The sequence below is a fragment of the Harpia harpyja genome, chromosome 8 (assembly GCF_026419915.1).
Source record: "Harpia harpyja isolate bHarHar1 chromosome 8, bHarHar1 primary haplotype, whole genome shotgun sequence".
Lineage (NCBI taxonomy): Eukaryota > Metazoa > Chordata > Aves > Accipitriformes > Accipitridae > Harpia > Harpia harpyja.
The window spans coordinates 16,612,808-16,632,076 of NC_068947.1; the positions used below are offsets into that span (position 1 = coordinate 16,612,808).

Here is a 19,269-nt window from a genome sequence, read left to right on the forward strand (position 1 = left end):
TTCTCTCCCCGCATGCCCAACATGTACATTTTTGGCACGCAAGTCAAGGCAAGAGATAGCACATATTTACTTCAAAGTGTGCATGCACTAACAGTTTGACATGTTGGCCCAACATCTGCTGAACCAGTTGAATTCTTATCTTTTTCTAAGTTTGGCCTCCTTTCCTATTGCCAATCACCAATTTTTGTAAAACTTGAAAAAATTTAACCATTTTAATACCTGTCAAGTTTGTTTAAAATTAGCCACCGAGTTCAAAGAATATTAAGATACAGACTGATAGACAGAGAATGTGATTATAACTCCCACTGATTTAGGAAACCAAGGAAAAAGTAAAAAAAAAAAAAAAAAAAAGAAGATTTATGTCAAGGAAATCAGTTAAAAGGAATAGGTAGAAGGGCAAAACACTTGCAAGTAGCATGGACATTAAGAGACCATGTTCAAGGCTCAGAAAACACATACCACTAAGAAGAAACACCAGGTTCTAAGATGGCTGCCCAACAAGCTAGTATAGTTACTCAGCAAAATCAAGGTAGCTACCACAGATGATAAAACAAAGCATATCCAAAGTACAAAAATAGAAGAGAACAATTTCTAGCAAATGAAATAAGTAGCTATTGGCTTGTGCTACTATGCTTAAGGGAAGGCTTCTAAAAGGTTGTAAAAGCCAACAATAAAAACTCATTTAAATGTCTCAGAAAAAAAACCCACAAAACAAACCAACACCTAGCCAGATTTAGCAAAGCCAATGAAGAAGCAAGACAACATTCACTATTATAAGCGATCATTACAATGGAAAACCTATACATCAAATACAGTAAAAGGCTTATGCACTCTAGTTTCTCTTTAACTGAAAGCAGAAATGGCCCTAAAACAAAAACAAAACCAAAAATGCAGAGTAAGAGGTTGCCAAACCCAGAGAATGCTTATCCATAGTTCAAATACAAAATTCATTAACTACTAGCTGTGCTCTGCAATCCATCCTTTAATCAACATCAGTGCTGTATGACTAGAAGATGACAAGCGCAACACCAGTCTTTAAGAAAAGACAGTATAATGATCCTGAAAGCTACGGACAAGTCAGTCTACTCCCACACTGGGCAAAGTAGCAGAAGCTACAACAAACAGTTCGTTTGTGAGTATACATGACTAGACATGATACCTTGGAAGAACCAATGCAGGAAAGATCTGGCGCTCAAGTCTAATAGACCCACCTGTATCAATAAGCAAGTTGAAAAAGAAGATCAGGTCAACAGAAGAATACTTGCCTGATTTCGAACTCTAATAAAGAAATGAAGCCAAAGCAGCGGTTGACCTTCCTGACACTACAAACTGCATACCAAAATCCTCTGATTCCAGAGTTGCAAGACTTAGGCCTCAAAAAGCCAATACAGGAGAGTCGTATCTCACCTGTCACCAAACGTTTCATTGTGAGACCTCAGTGAGGCCTGCTTCAGCAGTCCCTGCTATCTCCCTTCATCCTCCTACAGCCAGAAATTACCCAGCAGACTGCTGGCAGCAGTTAGTTATAAAATACAAACCAAAGACAAGAGTTGTATCTGAATTGCTCACATGCAGATCCCCTGAGCTAACCTGGTATGGAAAGAGACAGAAGGTCCTTGGGAACTAACAAACAGTTAAAAGATTAGAATTAAGGGGTGAAATAAATTACCAACTTTCACAAACATTCTCAGTAGCCTCCTTCAAAGACCTCTACTAGCAATTGTGCTGTTCAGTGTGCAACAATGATCTGGAAGAGATTGAAAAGTAACAAGACAGCTTCTGGAGATGATGCCAGATAGTCATGGTATTAAAACAAAAACCTGACTGCGAAGAGCTTTAGAAGAATCTCACGAAACTGAGTGATCTGGCAATGAAGAAGCAGAGGAAATTCAAATGTTAATGAATACAGAGCAGTGCATATGGGCAATGAAAATAATCCTAACTAAACATACACAGTCATGAGCTCTAAAACGGTTAATAGGTTTATGGAAGGATGTTGGCATTACTATGGAAAGTCTTCTAAAACATCAACTCAGATCTAAGCTGTGATCAAAGAGGCAATACAGTGTTAGGAATCAATTAAAAAATTGAAAAATAATTTAGAACAAAACAGAAAAGCATTATTATGGCACTGTATAAATCCGTCATGTGGCTACATCTTCAACTGTGTAACATTCTGGTCATCTTCGAATAAAATAGAACAAAAGTAAAGAAAGTACAAAGAGTGAGGGGATGATCATATGTGTTAAGACATTCCCTAATATTTAGCTGTTTAGCATCTAGGAGGCTTTCCACGCCTCCCCCCCTTCTTCCTTTTTTATTTTCCCAAAAGCAGAGCTACTAAAGTCTTTATATAAAAACCATAGTTACACAGACTGCAATGAAACAGGCCTCTGTATGTATATTGTGATCTTTTAAAGAGTACATAAGCCAAACTACACTCCACCTAAAAGTCAGAAGATGGAGGTAGTAAAAAGTTTTCATTGCAGTCCTATAATAGGGCTGCAAAGTGCTGCCTCTGTTGAGAGTGCGTAAGATAAGGAGCCTGAATGTTGTTCACATCTCCATTGTCACTAACACAAAGGATCATGCAACAGTCAGGAATCAGCTGGACCAAGCAATGTCTTGGTTATGCCTCTGACATGTCACAAACTGATCTGGAAAGAAAACATTTCTTAGTAAGTCTTTATAACTCCACAGCATATAACCTGGTAACACCTCTCTGATAACAGCACACAATACATGTCTACTTTTGCTTGCTCACCTGGTAATTTCTTTTCCAGTTGCTGCTGTTCTTCTTCTAATGCTGGTTCTTCTGGTAACCTTTGGTCTACAGATACTGAACTTACAGCAGATATGCCACTACCAGAGCGCACTCTTCTGTCAATAAAAGCATAATTCCACGTTGCTTAAAAGAACCTATGCCTGCCAAATTTATTTATGATTTAATGATGAAATCATAAATTTAAAGGCACTGATGTAATGTTTAATGGTATTTAATGTTCCCTCATTGCTGCCCAGGGGATTTTACTCAGCTGCTGCCATTAAGATAACAGTATCCTCCAGAATACCAACAGCACACACTGGTGACCTGAGAAACCTAGTTCAAAGTTCACAGCACCATGCAACTTACAGATGTGTTTAACCCTGTCCCCAAGATCTCTTACTTGTGATGAGTCTGAAGTTGGGGAAATGCTGACTTAAACTATAGCGAAAGTTGCAAAGACAGAGGAAGAGCTCACTATAGTCAAGCTAAAAACAAGACCCCACATGGAATAAACAAAAAAATTGTAATCTTCAGGAGGGTACTTAAAGAACATGAAGCTATGATTGTACGCAAACATTTCTTTCCATTGCTGTTACTGTCTTCCCACCCATTTCTCCACAAAAAAGTGAAACAGAGAAACAGAAGTGACAACTCACTACTGCTATTCACAGAAACAACTGTATCAAAAGGCACCTGAATTTGCTACAATGTAAATTCGGAGCATGTTTTGAATTCCAATACATCCCATTTGCTCTACAGAAGTATAAGCTTAAACTATAATATTTTAAATTTATATGGCCAGACTAGGTAAGTTTTGGAAGGTATGCTAGCATAAAACATTGACGAGAACAAGGAATTCTTGCTATTTCCAGCAACCAGTAGTTGTAAGAAAACCAAAAAACTAGGCAAGCATTTCCCAATGAGAAGGCACTCTGCTGTAGATGCACTACAAAAAGGAGAGGGGTTACTTTTCAATCTCTTGCACTTTACACTCACATGACAGCTTTCCCAAATGAAATAAAAATTTAGGAGTGAGATTCCAGAATTATAACCAGTTACCTAAATGAAGGTGGAATATACTCTGGAGGCAGTACAGGTGGCAGAGGCTGACCAGACATGGCTACATCAATTAAGTGCATAGCCAGAATAAACTCTTCGGCTGTAAGTTTTCCATCTTGATCGATATCAGAAAGATTCCTTTTTAAAGGGAAGGTACAAAGTAAGTAAAATCTTAAATATTAAAAATCACTGTTAAAAAGCATAGTTTTAACATAGTTCCAAATTAATTTAATTTTTCACTATTTTTTCACACTACTTTGTTCCTTCAAAACAAATAAAAAGCAAAAACCAAATGCTTCACTATTTCCCACATCTCATGCATGTCTGCCTTGAAACTGTCCTTATAGCCGTGGCTCCTACTTCATTTGCTCTTTGAGTGCTGCCTCTACCATATGCTACATATGTAACAGTAATCAATGGAGTTTTCTTGAACATCTTGTGAACATCCACTACACAGTATCATCTAGAAAAGAATCAGCTTGGATGTAGAACTTTTTGGTTTGGTCTCCTTCCCTGGAGGCTCCTATCTCACATTCCAGAGCACACATTTGCATTAAAATCAAAGTCATTAACATTCTAGTCCTGACAGGCACAAAAACATTTTAGCATTATGCACATATTAGAAATTATGGAGTAGCCTCTCTGGACGGCCTAAAACCAGTGCTACAACAGATGCATAAAATGCTTTTACTCATGGTAACATGGTATTGGACAAAATTTAACAGCCTAAACATCAGCTTTCTTTCTCTAGCACACTGCACTCTAATCATGCAGGAAAATCTCCCATGATACTATGAAAATCAAAGGTAAGCAACTGATACATTCTTTTGATGTCCCAAGGTACAGGACTTTGTTTATGGGATTTAAAGTTGGAAGACAGTTATAGCCTCATCCGATCCATGCTTGTGTTACTGAACTCCTCAGGCTGGCGGACAAGAACAAGCCAGTAGAATGAAAAATCTAGCATGCAAAGATATAATTGATCAGCTATCCTAACAGTTTGGGTCCACATCTTTGTTATGGAAATGAAGTGGCTAAGCCACTATGCATCATATGTGAGAAGTCATGGCAGTTGGGGGAAGTTCCAACTGACTGGAAAAGGGGAAACATAACCCCCATTTTTAAAAAGGAAAAAAAGGAAGACCTGGGCAACTACAGGCCAGCCAGTCTCACCTCTATGCCAGGCAAGATCATGGAGCATATCCTCCTGGAAATTATGCTAAGGCACATGAAAAATAAGGATGTGATTGGTGACAGCCAATATGGCTTCACTAAGGGCAAATCATGCTGGACAAATCTGGTGGCCTTCTACGACAAGCCTACAGCACTGGTGAATAAGGGAAGAGCAACACATGTCATCTACCTGGACTTGTGCAAAGCATTTAACACCATCCTGGACAACATCATTGTTGCTAAATTGGAGAGACATGGATTTGACAGATGGACCACTTGGTGGGGATAAGGAAATGGCTGGGTGGTCGCACTCAAAGAGTTGCAGTCAACAGCTTGACATCCAAGTGGAGACCAGTAATGAGTGGCATTCCTCAGGGGTCGGTATTGGGACCGGTGCTGTTTAACATCTTTGTTGGTGACATGGACAGTGGGATTGAGCGCACCCTCAGCAAGTTTGCCAACAACACCAAGATGCATGGTGCGGTCGACACGCTGGAGGGAAGGGCTGCCATCCAGAGGGACCTTGACAGGCTTGACAAGTGGGCCCATGCAAACCTCATTAAGTTCTACAAGGCCAAGTGCACACATGGGTCGGGGCGATCCCAAGCACAGATAAAGGTTGGGTAGAAAATGGACTGAGAGCAGCCCTGAGGAGAAGGACTTGGGGGCTTTGGTTGATGAGAAGCTCAACGTGACCTGGCAATGTGCGCTTGCAGCCCAGAAGGCCAACTGTATCCTGGGCTGTATCAAGAGAAGCATGACCAGCAGGTCAAGGGAGGTGATTCTCCCCCTCCACCCCGCTCTCATGAGACCCCACCTGGAGTACTGCATTCAGCTCTGGGGCCCCCAACATAAGAAGGACATGGACCTGTTGCAGCAAGTCCAGAGGAGGGCCACAAAGATGATCAGAGGACTGCAGCACCGCTCCTATGAAGACGGGCTGAGAAAGTTGGAGTTGTTCAGCCCAGAGAAGAGAAGGCTCCGGGAAGACCTTATAGCAGCCTTCCAGTACATAAAGGGGGCCTACAAGAAAGCTGGAGAGGGACTTTTTACAAGGGCATGTAGTGACAGGACAAGGGGTAATGGCTTTAAACTGAAATAGGGTAGATTTAGATTAGATATACAGAAGAAATTCTTCACTATGAGGGTGGTGAGGCACTGCAACAGGTTGCCCAGAGAAGCTGTGGATGCCCCATCCCTGGAAGTGTTCAGGGCCAGGTTTGGATGGGGCTTTGAGCAACCTGGTCGAGTGGAAGGTGTTGGAACTAGATGATCGTTAAGGTCCCTTCCAACCCAAACCATTCTATGATTCTATGAAATACCAAAACAGCTGCTACAGAATAGCTGACAGGGTGCATATAATTACTTCACTTTGTTGTGAGTCAGTATATCCAATCCCAATACATACTGACAAATTTTGCGCCATAGAACAGCAACAGCAGTTCTACTCCCAGAGGCAAGTATCAGGAAAGGGAGCAATACTTAGGACAACAAAAGCTGTAAAATGTAAAATTGATTCCTTATCTCAATAGACTTGGCAGTTTTGAATGTCAGAAATCAAGAGAGTTATGTTTAGATCTCCTGGAGTACGCTGACATCATTCCCCTGCCCACACAACCTACTTAAATGCTGGCAACAAGCAGAGTATTTTTTGGTTAATCATCTGCTGGATGACTGGATTGATATTTTTTTTCCTTACTGTAACTTTGTTAGGAAACAAGGAAGGAGAGAGTGCTTTTTAAGATATAACAAAAACATCAGTGCTTAGCAAAGAAAGCAAGTGCAATTGCACTGCCATGTTAGAGCAACAGCACAGTTGACAATCTCACAAGAAGTCATATGGGTTAGTGAGTTGAGAGTGGTTTTCAAGCAAAGACTTATAAAGTATACAAGTTAATTACAAATAACTTTCCATGTGACAATAAGAACATAATAAACTTTGGCAAACAAGAAGTTGAAAGGAAAAAGACAAGCTGAGACCAATCTTTTTAAAATCCCTTATTTTAAAAATATGTAACTCAATCCCCTTGGAAATAAGCCCTCAGAAACTCACATAAAAGGCAGACAAGCCCCAAAGAAAGTATGGTTCTGGATTAAGCTTGCTTTTGTACTACCTGTGCAAATGTGTAAGTTTCACTGGTGGTGTATCACATACGGCCAGGGATGTGGAAGACATAGGAGGCTGAACGTCTGGTCTGCCTAAAAACCCCATAACTGAAACCCAGCTCACAAAACATCTATATGCGTAGCCTAAAAGATGCTCTTTTTTACTTTTGTGAAGTAATATTAATATAAGCATAGCAGTGCAGGTTTTGTTTTATAAAGTCATACATTACAAAGAGCAACGTATAATCATTTATCAGTGGAGGGAGATTGGAAAGGGAGAAAAAACCCACAGAATACAGTATAGAGGTTTAAGTACAGTTTCCAGTTTGATGGAAATTGATACATTTATTTTTACCATATTGTAGCCAGCTGAGCCTGGGGTAAACTTGACTGCATAAGAATAGTTCTTGCTTGTGGACCTAACAAAATGAAACAAGGATTAATAAACAAATAAGCAACTTTCTCCTTTTCTTGCATTACCAAGTAGCTACTGCACAAGCAGAGCTTAGTTCTGAATAGATAACATCGAAGAGATGTTACCAGCATGAACTAGGCTACCCCTTCAAAAGAAAATACTAAAAAATACATAAGCCTTCCCTTCTCTACAACACTGAGATTAAAAAAAAAAAAAAAGCAGCTATGAAAGTCAAAGAGATGCTCCCAGAACTAGTAAAACTAACCCAGTGTACCATTCTAGTTTCTTTCTGAAACTGGATAGGTACCCTCATCAGTGGATCAACTGAACACTGTAAATGCCTGCACGAGTTTTCACATAACCCATTGTACATTTTCCAAGAATCATTTCCCAGTACCAACTTACTTTGCAGAAAATAAAGGAAAGAAGGTGATAAAATGATCCCAGCTACGATGAATATTTGCTTCTAAACAAGATCATTAAGCAGTTGGGAGATTGAAAAATATTGACGGTGGCAACAGAGAGAGATGAGAGTGTCTTACTATCTGAATAGTATTCTAAATGGTATTATAACTGGCCTTTTATAGTTCAAAAAAAGGAGACAACAAAATCTGCTTCAATACCTGTTAAGTGTCCACTCATTGTTTTATCATGGCTATTGAAGAGCTGTCTGTATTTCAGTCTTGACGACTGAGGTACAGCCCACTCTGCCACAGGAGGCACACTAGAATTAGAAAAAGGATAAGGGGGGGGGGAAATATAATTTTAAATTTAATCACATGAAGCTAACAGGTACAACAGGGTGAAGTGCTGCACAGAGATCAAGTTAAATGCCTGAAATGGTTCTTTTCAAAAATATTCCCTTCTATTCCTGAAACCACAACAGGTTTGACTTCTTGTTTGAAAACATTTATCATAATTCAGTGTCTTAGAAGATAGGTTTTGGTAAAGTTGAATAACAGGCCTAAGAGTTTTGCTTTTTTCTTTACTAGCAGAGAATTAAGTAACCTAAACAGTTTAGGGGAGCTAAAAGATTTTACTTAAACATATAATAGGAAATGCCTTACCACATTCACCAGAAGTAATATCTCATTTTACCTTGTCTTTAACTGGTTGTCTTAGCCAAATAATTCATAAACTGATTAAGGAAAACAAATGTAAAATATGCTGAAAACATAGAAAAAAGTGTGAAAAAGCTACACTTGAAAGCAATCAAAATTTCTTATAATGGAACTCAACTGACAAATGTAATATTCCCAGTTCTAATTCATTCACATAATAGGTTGAGTGCTCTTATTTGTAGCTGTAATTTCCCATGCCTTAAGGCTGACAAGTGTTCATACTGAAAAACAATGAGCACAGTTTTTTCTGTCTTTAGATACATTCAAACTTTGTCCTTTTTTGTTAAGTTTGAAAAAAGGAAAAAACAAAAAAAGCAGCCAGATTAAATAAGCATTTGTAACAGCATACCAAATTACGGTTAAAAAAATGAACTGAACCCACCAAACCCCTTTTCCCTGGTCCACTGAGCAGATAGCATGGTAAGATCTTTCAAAGTTGAACGGGGAAGGATTATATGAATACTCTACTAATTGACCTCATATCTTATTCTCACATGACAAGACCCAAACCAGCTAATACCTCTATTTCTATTTTCTATTTCCAAACTATTGTGCTTTGATAATACTCTTTCATGGGAGCAAAGCAAAAACAAGCTGCATCTTATACAATGAAAATAAGAATTGAAACTTAAAAAAAAAAAAGCGCTGACCATTTAAGTTTTATCCACTTGATTTCCTCCCTCATCAGTTTTGCTAGATTTGTAGTTTCCATACATTAAGTCTACTTTTGTCTTACATATATGTACCTTGATCTGTGAAGTAAGGTTACTACACATTAAGTAAGAAACTCTCCTTCATGGATACTCAAATGGTAGTTTTGGAAGAAAAAATGCTGGAGAACGAAACAGTTGACTCATGTATGCCAAACACCATGCATGGCAAGAGTTTGCTACTGGTGACTCGGCAGAGTGATAAAAGCACCACAAATGGAATTTTGAATTTCACCTTTCTCAAAATTCAAACTAATTCTCAGCTAGAAAAAAAAATAAATTACTTCAACTTTACATTTCAATTTAATGGACTTAGCTCTTCTTCTTCCCTTTCCATAAACTCTGCAAATCAATGACCTTGCTATCTGTTTCCTCCAAAATAAAACTTGAAGACACACACCAGTTCATCACTCAACATTAGCAGCAGTCTGTGAAGGAATACCCCCTTCATTGCTGGCAGATGTTTCAGAGTTACTGAAGTAACAGCAGTTGACCTAAGGAAGCTCCAAGCCCGGCCCAAACAGACTCAGAGAACCATGCAATTTCACCTCAGAAAAGAAGTCATCTCACCTGAGGTTCAGGCCTCTGTCGGCAATAAAAGTGACCAGCAGGATTCAGATATAGTTAAGCCCAGAACTATGACAGCCCTCTTATGGAATATCTAGAAGCCACTTCAGCTGAATTTTTTTGAACTTCATTCATTACAAATACCAAGTGTTGTTATAGACAAAGCAGATAACTTCTTGTACCTCTGGAAATTATATCAGCGTATCACCTACTATGTTTCTGGCAGTACTAGATTTCAAAGAGAAAAAGAACTGTTTGTTTTGAAAGATTTTTAAACCTATTTGCCAATAATCAGTAGTGTTGCTTATCTAATACCAGGGCACAAGAAAAACCTGTGGAAGAAAAACGAAAATAAAAATACATAATTAAATAATGTCCCATAAGACTTTGGGAAATTACTATCTTACTTCCTCTAAGGAAGTTTTATTTTGTTAGATACATTTCTTCAGATCATAGCAAAATACATTTTGCCTAATCATTTGCCTAACACTTTCCTAGGCCTTGAAGTAATCTAAAAGCCGTTTCATGCAGAACTTGAAGAATATATAAGAAACGGTTATGTGGAGTGTATTTAAAATATGAGAACTATTAAATATTTTGCTTTTAAAAATAATCTTAGAGTTGCTAATTTTAAAGATTATTACTTGTTATGTTTTCACACTAACAGGAGTGCCTGTGCAGTATTACACAATGCAGATTATGTTTACAGAAGCAAATGCTTTTCTAAAAATTAAGTTTTGAAGAGTTTGAAAATAGTGTCAACACATACTGTAATAGTTAATTATTATATTTCAATGATCCACTACTCATGGAGATTCCTTGTAAAACCACAGCATCCTATGAAATCCTGAAGTAGTATCTCAGCAGGAATTGATTTCTGCAAGTAAACATTATTTCAGAAAACAACTCTGTGGAAAAGAAGTAGTTTTTCTAACTCTGGGGAACCAGATACACACACATACACTCATTCCATACCAACTTACCTAGCCACATCAAATGATTGTGCCTTTTGTAGTTTTGCGTTTAGCTGTGATCCTGGACCAGATCTACTAAAGGAAGAACTCTTTGGCAATGTGGCTGTAAATAAAAGAATACATGTATTTATTAGCATTAGCATTTTGAACTGCAAAATTTCAATAACGTTCATTTAGTTCCTAACAACAAATGCAAGCATTACGGTTCTTGTGACCGTATCCCTTTTCAAAATATTAAGATAAGTTAACACTGTCTAACAAAATATGTGAAAACACACAGGCACTTCTCTCATGTCTTTTTACTTTTGCAGTTTTATGCAAACCCTGTTGATAGCAAATTATACTGTGATTAATGTTAGAAATCATATGTAGTCCAGTATTTTAAAATAATCCCAACAAATAGCAGTACTTCAATAGTTATAAATAGATAGGAGAGGACCAATTTCTAGGCAACAGTTTACCAGCAAGCTAGATTCATCACACACTGCCGTTACAACAGGGTCAATATTTTGCTCAACATGACTGACTGTTACAGTGTAGTATGTCCATGTTTCTTCTTTTATACAAGTTTGCTAACCAATTACATTGGGCTAAACCAAAGTACAGTCCTTACCCAAAGTCATTCTTTAAAGTAATTTAGAATGGCTAATTCTGGGTTTACTGTTCTCTGGACACAAAGAAAATGGCAAAATAATTTGTTAATAGCAAGAGAGTAAACAGATTCTCAGTATGTAGCATACCAGGATGAGCAAAAGCAGGCAGAGGCTGTATAACAGCAGGAGCTCCATTAGCCAGGGGAGGTACTGCTGCTGCAGGAACAGAAGATACTAATGGTGGAGACATTCCTACTACTGGAATAGATGCCATTGGCACTGGGGCAACAGTTGTAAGAGATGGCATGCTGGCAATGCCCCCAATACCTACGGGCAAGAAAAGGAGACATTTTTTCTAATTTAGAGACTCCTAATATGATACAACAATTTAACTGCAGCCTGCAACCCAGCAGTAAATGCAGAATTAAAGAGCAAATTGAAATGGAAACTTCCACACACCCCTTGAAAGAACTCTTACAGTCCACTGCACCATTAGCATGGCAGGGGAACATAAAACAATGCAGAGAGAACAATATACCATTTTATAATGTATGCATATAAGATCACACTGGATGCAACACTGACCAAAAAAGTCTATTAGCATTTGCTGAAGAAAAGAATTGTTTGCCTTGAACTAAATGAAGAGCAGCACTGTCAAGTTCCAGTGAATAATGAACCCAAAACCTACATTTAGCCACAACTGAAAAGAACAAGCTTCAGGATAACTGCTTGCAGCCTATTGTCAAGATGAAACAGTGCAAAGCTAATAGGGTAAAGCACAGTAATGAGGTATTTTAGGTGTAAGCACAGTTGCATGGATAACAGGGAGGTTAAGGAGGTCCAGTCATACCAATGGGAAGAATGAGGGTGTGTGCAAACAGCTGAGATCAAGTCTACAGTGAATAAGAAAAAAGAAAATCACAGATTTTCCTGGTTTTCTTAGGGGTTTGACTTTATTATGTCTTTTCTCACTTAAACCAGTATTTGCTCTGTTCAATTTCACTGATTTCTTGGAATCAGAAATAAAACTGTAAAACTTGTGGAAGTGACAACTGATCAAACAACAGGGTTGCAGACAGTTTATCAAACACACTATTCTCTTCTTAAGGACAGCAGTGATTCTCAGGCACCAATCAACTTGAGTCACAGCAACGACTAAAACAGAAAGGTAAAGAACCTCTCACTACAGAATACAGCAGAACATCAAGGTGTCAAACATGAGGTTCAGCTTTGTTTCGTTATTCCTCTCACCATCCCATTTTCCCTACTCTTTTCCTTGAAATGATAGCGACCTTGGCAGTACTTAACCATAAGAATTGAATGAGCAGTTCTAGCTAATACCAGTGCAGCACTGTTCATAAAATAAAAGCAGAAGGGTGCATTACTACCATGACTTGTAAAAATCAAGAAAAACATAGCTAATCTTGCCAAAGCTGGAGATCCTTTAATGACAACAGTTTAAATAAAAACTCCATCGCTTTGGAATGCACTAGCCCTGCTACCTGATCCATCGTTTTTCCCCGCAAACACTTTTGTTTGGAACATACAGGGAGCAGTTTAAGACCTGAAGCAAACAGGACCTCAACTTATGTTATCAGTATGGTTGGGTGCTAAAAGTTCAATGAGATTTTTTTTTGGAGCATGTGCATGCATGTGGCAGCATTTGTTTTTTGAGTCCACGTACTTTTAGAAGTACTTTTTCCTAAAAGTTTCTTTTAGAAACTGCAATATGACAATCAAATTCAACTTAGGTTGCTACAATACAAGCTGACAAGGAGAAAAACAAAGAGCTTACCAAATCCTGGTGCACTAGGCAGAGCAATAGGTGGCTGCTTCATGACAGGAGGCAGTGCAGATGGGAGTTGATAACCTTGTAGTTTTAATTTGATAAGTTTCATAGCTATTGAAAACTCCAACTGATCCATCCTCCCATCATTGTTCATGTCAGCTAGAGCCCTAAAAAATACACGACTTTCACAGTTAGATTCTTAAATTATGAACTTCAGAAACTGACCTACGAGCATGCACTCACAGGCATGTATATTCAAAAATAATTATGCCAGGCTAAAAATGGTCATAAAACAAGAAACTATTTAAACTGAGAGCTTCTTGACTTCTTTCTTGTAGCGATTAATAAGTATTTTTAAAGTCCCTTTTCAACTCTTACAGGAATTACAGTGAAACATCTAGAGAAGAAGGATTAATGTAGTTCTACAAAAACTTTGCAAAAATCACACAAATTAAATTACATGCTACTACAAACAGCACCACAAAGAATCAAATGACTTAGTCTGCAAATCTGTACTTTAGCTACACTTAAAATATTCTTTAAATCTGTGCACTTTACTAAAGACCATTATGTCTGAAAGTGTACAAATGTGTTTTCAGTTAAACAACAGTACTCAAGATAAAACATTGAGCCTAGACCTTGAATAGGCTTTCATGTAAAGTAGTCTGACTTAAACAGTCGTCTTTTTGTTTCTTCATTTGATGGTTAAGAAAACCATGCTCAGCAGGGAATAGGATTGGGAGGTTGGGGGGGAGAGAAGCAGGAAGAAGAATGTTAGTTCCTGCAATTGCAACCAAAAAACAGAGTAAATGCACATAAATAATGTAACTAGTTGTAAACATAGTTTTAAATATTAGCTTATTTCTTTGCATTCATTTGAAGAATTAAGTACACATTTCAGTATTGGAATAATATATATGTTTAAGTTCATGTGTACATTTACATGTCATGGACATGACAACACAAAGGACCCAGGCAGTCTAGTTAAATTAGAGCTTTATTTCTGATTAAATCCCTGTCAAGGAAAGCATTCATGCAAGTATGTGAAAAATTATCAAAAAAGTACTGCAATAAATTGACAGTTATTTATAATTGATACTTATTTAAGTAGACAGCCAGGTAAATGCAGTGGCAAAGCATTCACAAAATTAAAACCCTCCTACCCCAACCAAAAAAATCCTCGGAAAACTCACTGAAGAGGCAGATCCCAGCAGGGGTTGCCACAGGTCAATCACACATCTTAAGAGCTTCCCCTGGTTTAGATCACCATTAGCATTTCCCCAAAAATGGAGACATTCCAACCCTTCCCAGTATTTATAAGACAGCACTTTCAGCAGTGTAGCTGTCTTAATCCACCAATTTTGATGTCACAAGCTAAATACTACTACTAAAAATCTGGCAGCACTACTTAAAGAAGAAAGAGAAAGTCTGGTGAGGAAACTGTAGACTGAAGCTTACAGTTAAAAAGAAAAGTACGCATCACACCACTCCCTGAAAGATGTTGAATTACTACATATATTTCATTGAAGAACAAGTTTTGGCTGTGAGAACTTCTAGGTGTTGTTTCCTGAAGCTTAGTATCACACAGAATTTTAATTTACACATAAAATCTGCCTGCTCTTCAGTAACTTTAAACCTTCCTCTAATCCCACTACCAGCATGTCTTTGGAAGCCTAAATTTAGTCAAAATTGATTCTGGGACCCACATAGCATAATGTGATTTGGATTCAAGTTTCAGTCATGATCCCTTAGTATGTGGTTCATTTGACAAATAATCAATTAAAAAGATCCTACTGTAGCAGTCAGACTTGATATATGGTACTCCAACCAGCAGAAGGAAGAAGGAAGGCCAGCATGGTAAACCTGGACCAAGAAAAGTACAAATTTGGAATGGGTATCTCCTCTTCCTTGCAGAACACCACTACTCTAGAGTCTCAGCTTCTGATCACTCTTCCACAAAGAGCAAGCAACACACTGGTAGCTCCTGAGGTATTGGCAGGCTAAGTTAAAGTGGAAGATGTAATGTTTTTGTCTTCAGACAACTTGCAGAGATGAATGGGAGAACCCTAGTTTCTTTTCCTCCTATACAATGAAACGGGTATAAACCTCAAAAAGACATGTTTGCATCTCTCGAAAATTTTCTCTACAACAGAAATGTTTATAATAACTTAAAATTCTTGAAAAAATCCTAAATTCATTTTGAAGGAATTCATAGTTTAACTATGACAATTAAGAATATCCACTCTATTTTTCAACAACAGCATGGAAGTGACCCACCATACGCTGTAGAATTTTTCTGCCCAAAATCTTCACTTAGGCTTACAAGTAACAGTATTACTCAGCACATTTTCATTTTCTTCTTCATACACCTTTTAGTTTTTACAAACAAAACAGTTCACATAACATCCATTAGTCACCACCTATAAACAGTGATGTTAGATTTCTAAAAGTCTCACTTAGGAGAAACACATGCTGCAAGTCTTACAAACCCAAAATATATTTGCAATGTTAGAATGTCAGAAACTTAATGGCCAAATGTATTTTCTGAAGTGCTCCCTTTTGTGAGTTTTGCACTAGAGAGTAAACCAACATACAGTGAATGAATACCAAGGGTAAGAAAGCCTCATTAGAAAATTACAGAGTATTAAGAACAATGGAAACCAGGAGCAGATAATTACCTTCATTTAATTGATGCTTACAAGCAGACACTACACCTTTTTTAAGGCAACTAAAGAAAATTCAAAAATATTCAACAAGGACCATGTGTGGAGTTTTCAATGAAAGTTAGTTCAATACTTGCTTAGCCATTCTTCTGTCAGATGCCCAGAGGAAACGAGCAGTAAAAAACAGGCTTATATAGCTAACATGCTGAGGATGTGCATAGGAACAAAGCTAGAGAAATTGATCTGAATAAACTATTCTAGCAGATTTTTGACTGCACTCCAAGCAGTCAGTGGTCCTCCCAAAGACAACGCATTCCTCAACATATGGAGAAGTCAGTCAGCTCCACAGTGACCAACTGGCACCAACAGCTCAAATAAACAGTTACAATTTTCCTTACATCTTTGCATTTAAGCAAAGTAATTACACAAGTTCTATTTGTAATAGTCTTATTTGTTCAACCTAAGTGGCTTCTACACCTGCAAATACTTTGATTTATAAAATTTAAGCCTTTCTATTACTAAAGCACAGACAGAGTCCCTCAACCTGTGATATGCATGGCCATGCAAATGGCATAAGAGTAAATATCACACTGTAGGTGACCTTGATTCTCCAGGCACTATTTAGAGTGTACTGCTAGAACACAGTAAGTCTTTGCATTCTACATGAGAAAATATTAATTGTCCAGTAATAAGAAACTTTGATGTGCACCAGTCTCATTGCTTTAATTGAACTATTATTCACAGAATCATCAGTAGCTTTTAATTTAATGTCTGACCTTCTGTTCAACTCATTTACGTCAATGGCTTTGTTATTTAAATTAACAGCACAAATTTCAGTGAGAAAAATTATGTACACACTATAGAATTTATACACATTTTTACAGCATGCTAACAAAAACCAGCTTTTGTCTGACAAAATCTTTAGTGCAAAAATAGAACAAATTTTCATTTCTAATTACTGAACCTAGTGTCATGCTGTTAGATTACAGTGCTTCTTTTGAATAAACATCACCTTAAATGCAGTAAGTGGCTGACAGTAAACACTACCTAAGTTCACTCTTCTGCTTCTAATGAAATTTGGAAGAATGTAGTGTCCTTAAATTTGTTTCATTTAAGGTCTGGCCGGAACCAGAGAGCAGAGCAGTAAATGGATTAAACATTGACTAAATATTTATCATATTTTATAGAACAGGCCTGTGTTTATAACAGGGGTTTTCTAATGAGAACAGCTGCAGTGGGCTTCATCACAATGCTAGGTTTCAGGTGCTAACAAAATTCTTCCCCTACAGATCTTTTCTTCCTCCTTTCTCTCCTCTATACTGCAGAATGCAAAGACAACTTGATTATTTTTGAATTTATGAGATGCAGAAACTGAGCATACAGTTTCTTCTGTCAAATAGGCTTACGATTAGCCTACAAAACATCTATCTCCCTGAAAATAGCACAGAGTGTTAGAACAAGGAAATTTCCTTGCAGTTCAAAAAATCTGAATTTATTTAGTTTTACATTCCCATATTAGATTATACAATCCCATATTGCATTATAAAACTCAGACATAATTAGAGAGGAGAAATTAGGTCTTTAGCATCAGTCACTTAATCAATGCATGTATAGTAAGAGTTACAACTCACAGAATTGGCACCCATAATCTTTCATTCCCATGCTTGGACACAAATTTAAGAAGGCTGTGACGGAAGTATATGTCAGAAATAGGTAAGTCAACCAATGGCTTTAGTCTGTCCTGAAAAAATAAGTAACTCTAAATGCATGAAAAACAGATGGCATTGATTATTTTAGTTCTCATTTAATTCCAGAGAGACAGGCTACACTGAAGATGCTTTTTGAGGCCACCATTCATATGGGCTTTAGAAGAAAGCCAGATTATTGCCTACTTAAAAACAGTTATCTTCCGAGCCATTGCAGTCTCAGTGCAAAGCCTACTTAGAGGCTTCTTAATAGATTACCAGCTTGGCAGACTCCAAAGCTTGTAAGGGTAGAACAGTAAAGAAGTTGTCATGACAGACCATAATAATTCCACTAATTTGCTCCACTGAGGTCCCAGAGACTTCCTTTTTCTTGAATGAATGATGAGTGGAAGGGACACAGGAATTCTCAATGCTAAAAACCATGGAGCTACTATTTTTAAGGAACATGAATTCTGGGAAAGCTTTGATTAACAGCAGAAATTAAGATAAGTTTACTCCTTAGAGTCTCATCTTAGAAAACAATTGCACCAACTGCAGAATATTCTCAAAGCAGCTCTTGAGGCAGAAGACATTTAACCAGTACTTCAGCTAGCTAGCTAGCATTTCTTGAAGTTCTAATGAAAATTACTTTTTTGTGATATAAGAACAGCCATTCAATTTTAATTAAAATTAATATACAAGACAGTGAAAATCCTTATACTGCTCATTTATGCAGACAAAATTCTCTCACTTATGAGATAGTATGTTTGGAAACTCGAAGAAGTAGAGGGCTTGCTTTTTCTGCAGAGAGCTCTGAAAGCAGTATGGCCAATCACTCATTAGGCCAATCCCCCCTGCAGTTCCTTTCCCAGTTGTGTTTTTCTATAAAAGAATTTCCATAGCCAACAAAACAGGTGAAACTTTGTATTAGCATAAGCTTGTCTACATACAGCTGTAGGTAATCCTTCATGAAACAAATATTAATCTGCGAGATAGGAGCCTAACATGATCAACTGTATTCAAAATAAGTAGACTCATTAAGAATAGGAAAACACTTCCAAAACACATACAATTCCATATTTCTAGGATCAGAAAATTAATTTGAAGAGTTTTACAAGTTGCTCTAACTCAGAATAACAACCTTCCTTCCTTAAAGACTGTTGTACCTCCCCTTCTCACCCTCTAATAATCAAATGCTATCTAAAAACCCCCCAAATTCCATCTATTCAAGAAATAAAGAATACTGATAGAAAAGAAATTTTATGCAGCTCGCATCTCTCACAGAAATTCTGGGCTTATTACTCCAGAACTCCCCCCTCTATTAAAGTGCTCACAGATCTATATCAATGTCAACAGTGACTTAGATAGACAACATCAGAGTATTGCTATTAATCCACAAAGCAAGTGTGCCACTTTGAGATCTTACCCCGGGAGCTAAGACAAACAATGATTCACATTTTTCAATGCAGTCTTGAGCATATTGTGACGTCCTTTGCAGGCTGCAAAGGACTTCTTGCCACTAAACAGTCTAACTTCTATTGTTTCTGTGGGACAGCTGTAATCTGTGGTAGGTTACAAACAAACATTCACTGATAGATCAAAAGAGTTAAATCATTTGAGTTGTGGGAAAAGAAGGGAGTTTTCCTT

At 37.6% G+C, this 19,269-nt stretch overlaps 1 protein-coding gene across 6 annotated transcripts in view; it reads right to left on the minus strand.

Moving 5' to 3' along the window:
• Nucleotides 1-19,269, minus strand: part of ITSN1 (intersectin 1) — a 147,322-nt gene that overhangs the window by 86,750 nt on the left and 41,303 nt on the right. For 5 of the 6 annotated variants that reach the window (XM_052794722.1, XM_052794723.1, XM_052794724.1 and 2 more), the window contains exons 5-11: nucleotides 13,281-13,441; nucleotides 11,633-11,812; nucleotides 10,902-10,995; nucleotides 8,144-8,244; nucleotides 7,461-7,524; nucleotides 3,827-3,964; nucleotides 2,765-2,880 (exon numbers count right to left, since the gene is read on the minus strand). In XM_052794722.1, the coding sequence (XP_052650682.1) occupies nucleotides 2,765-2,880; nucleotides 3,827-3,964; nucleotides 7,461-7,524; nucleotides 8,144-8,244; nucleotides 10,902-10,995; nucleotides 11,633-11,812; nucleotides 13,281-13,441 (854 nt within the window). The remainder of the gene's footprint in view (nucleotides 1-2,764; nucleotides 2,881-3,826; nucleotides 3,965-7,460; nucleotides 7,525-8,143; nucleotides 8,245-10,901; nucleotides 10,996-11,632; nucleotides 11,813-13,280; nucleotides 13,442-19,269) is intronic. The other variant, XM_052794726.1, reaches the window with a different exon arrangement.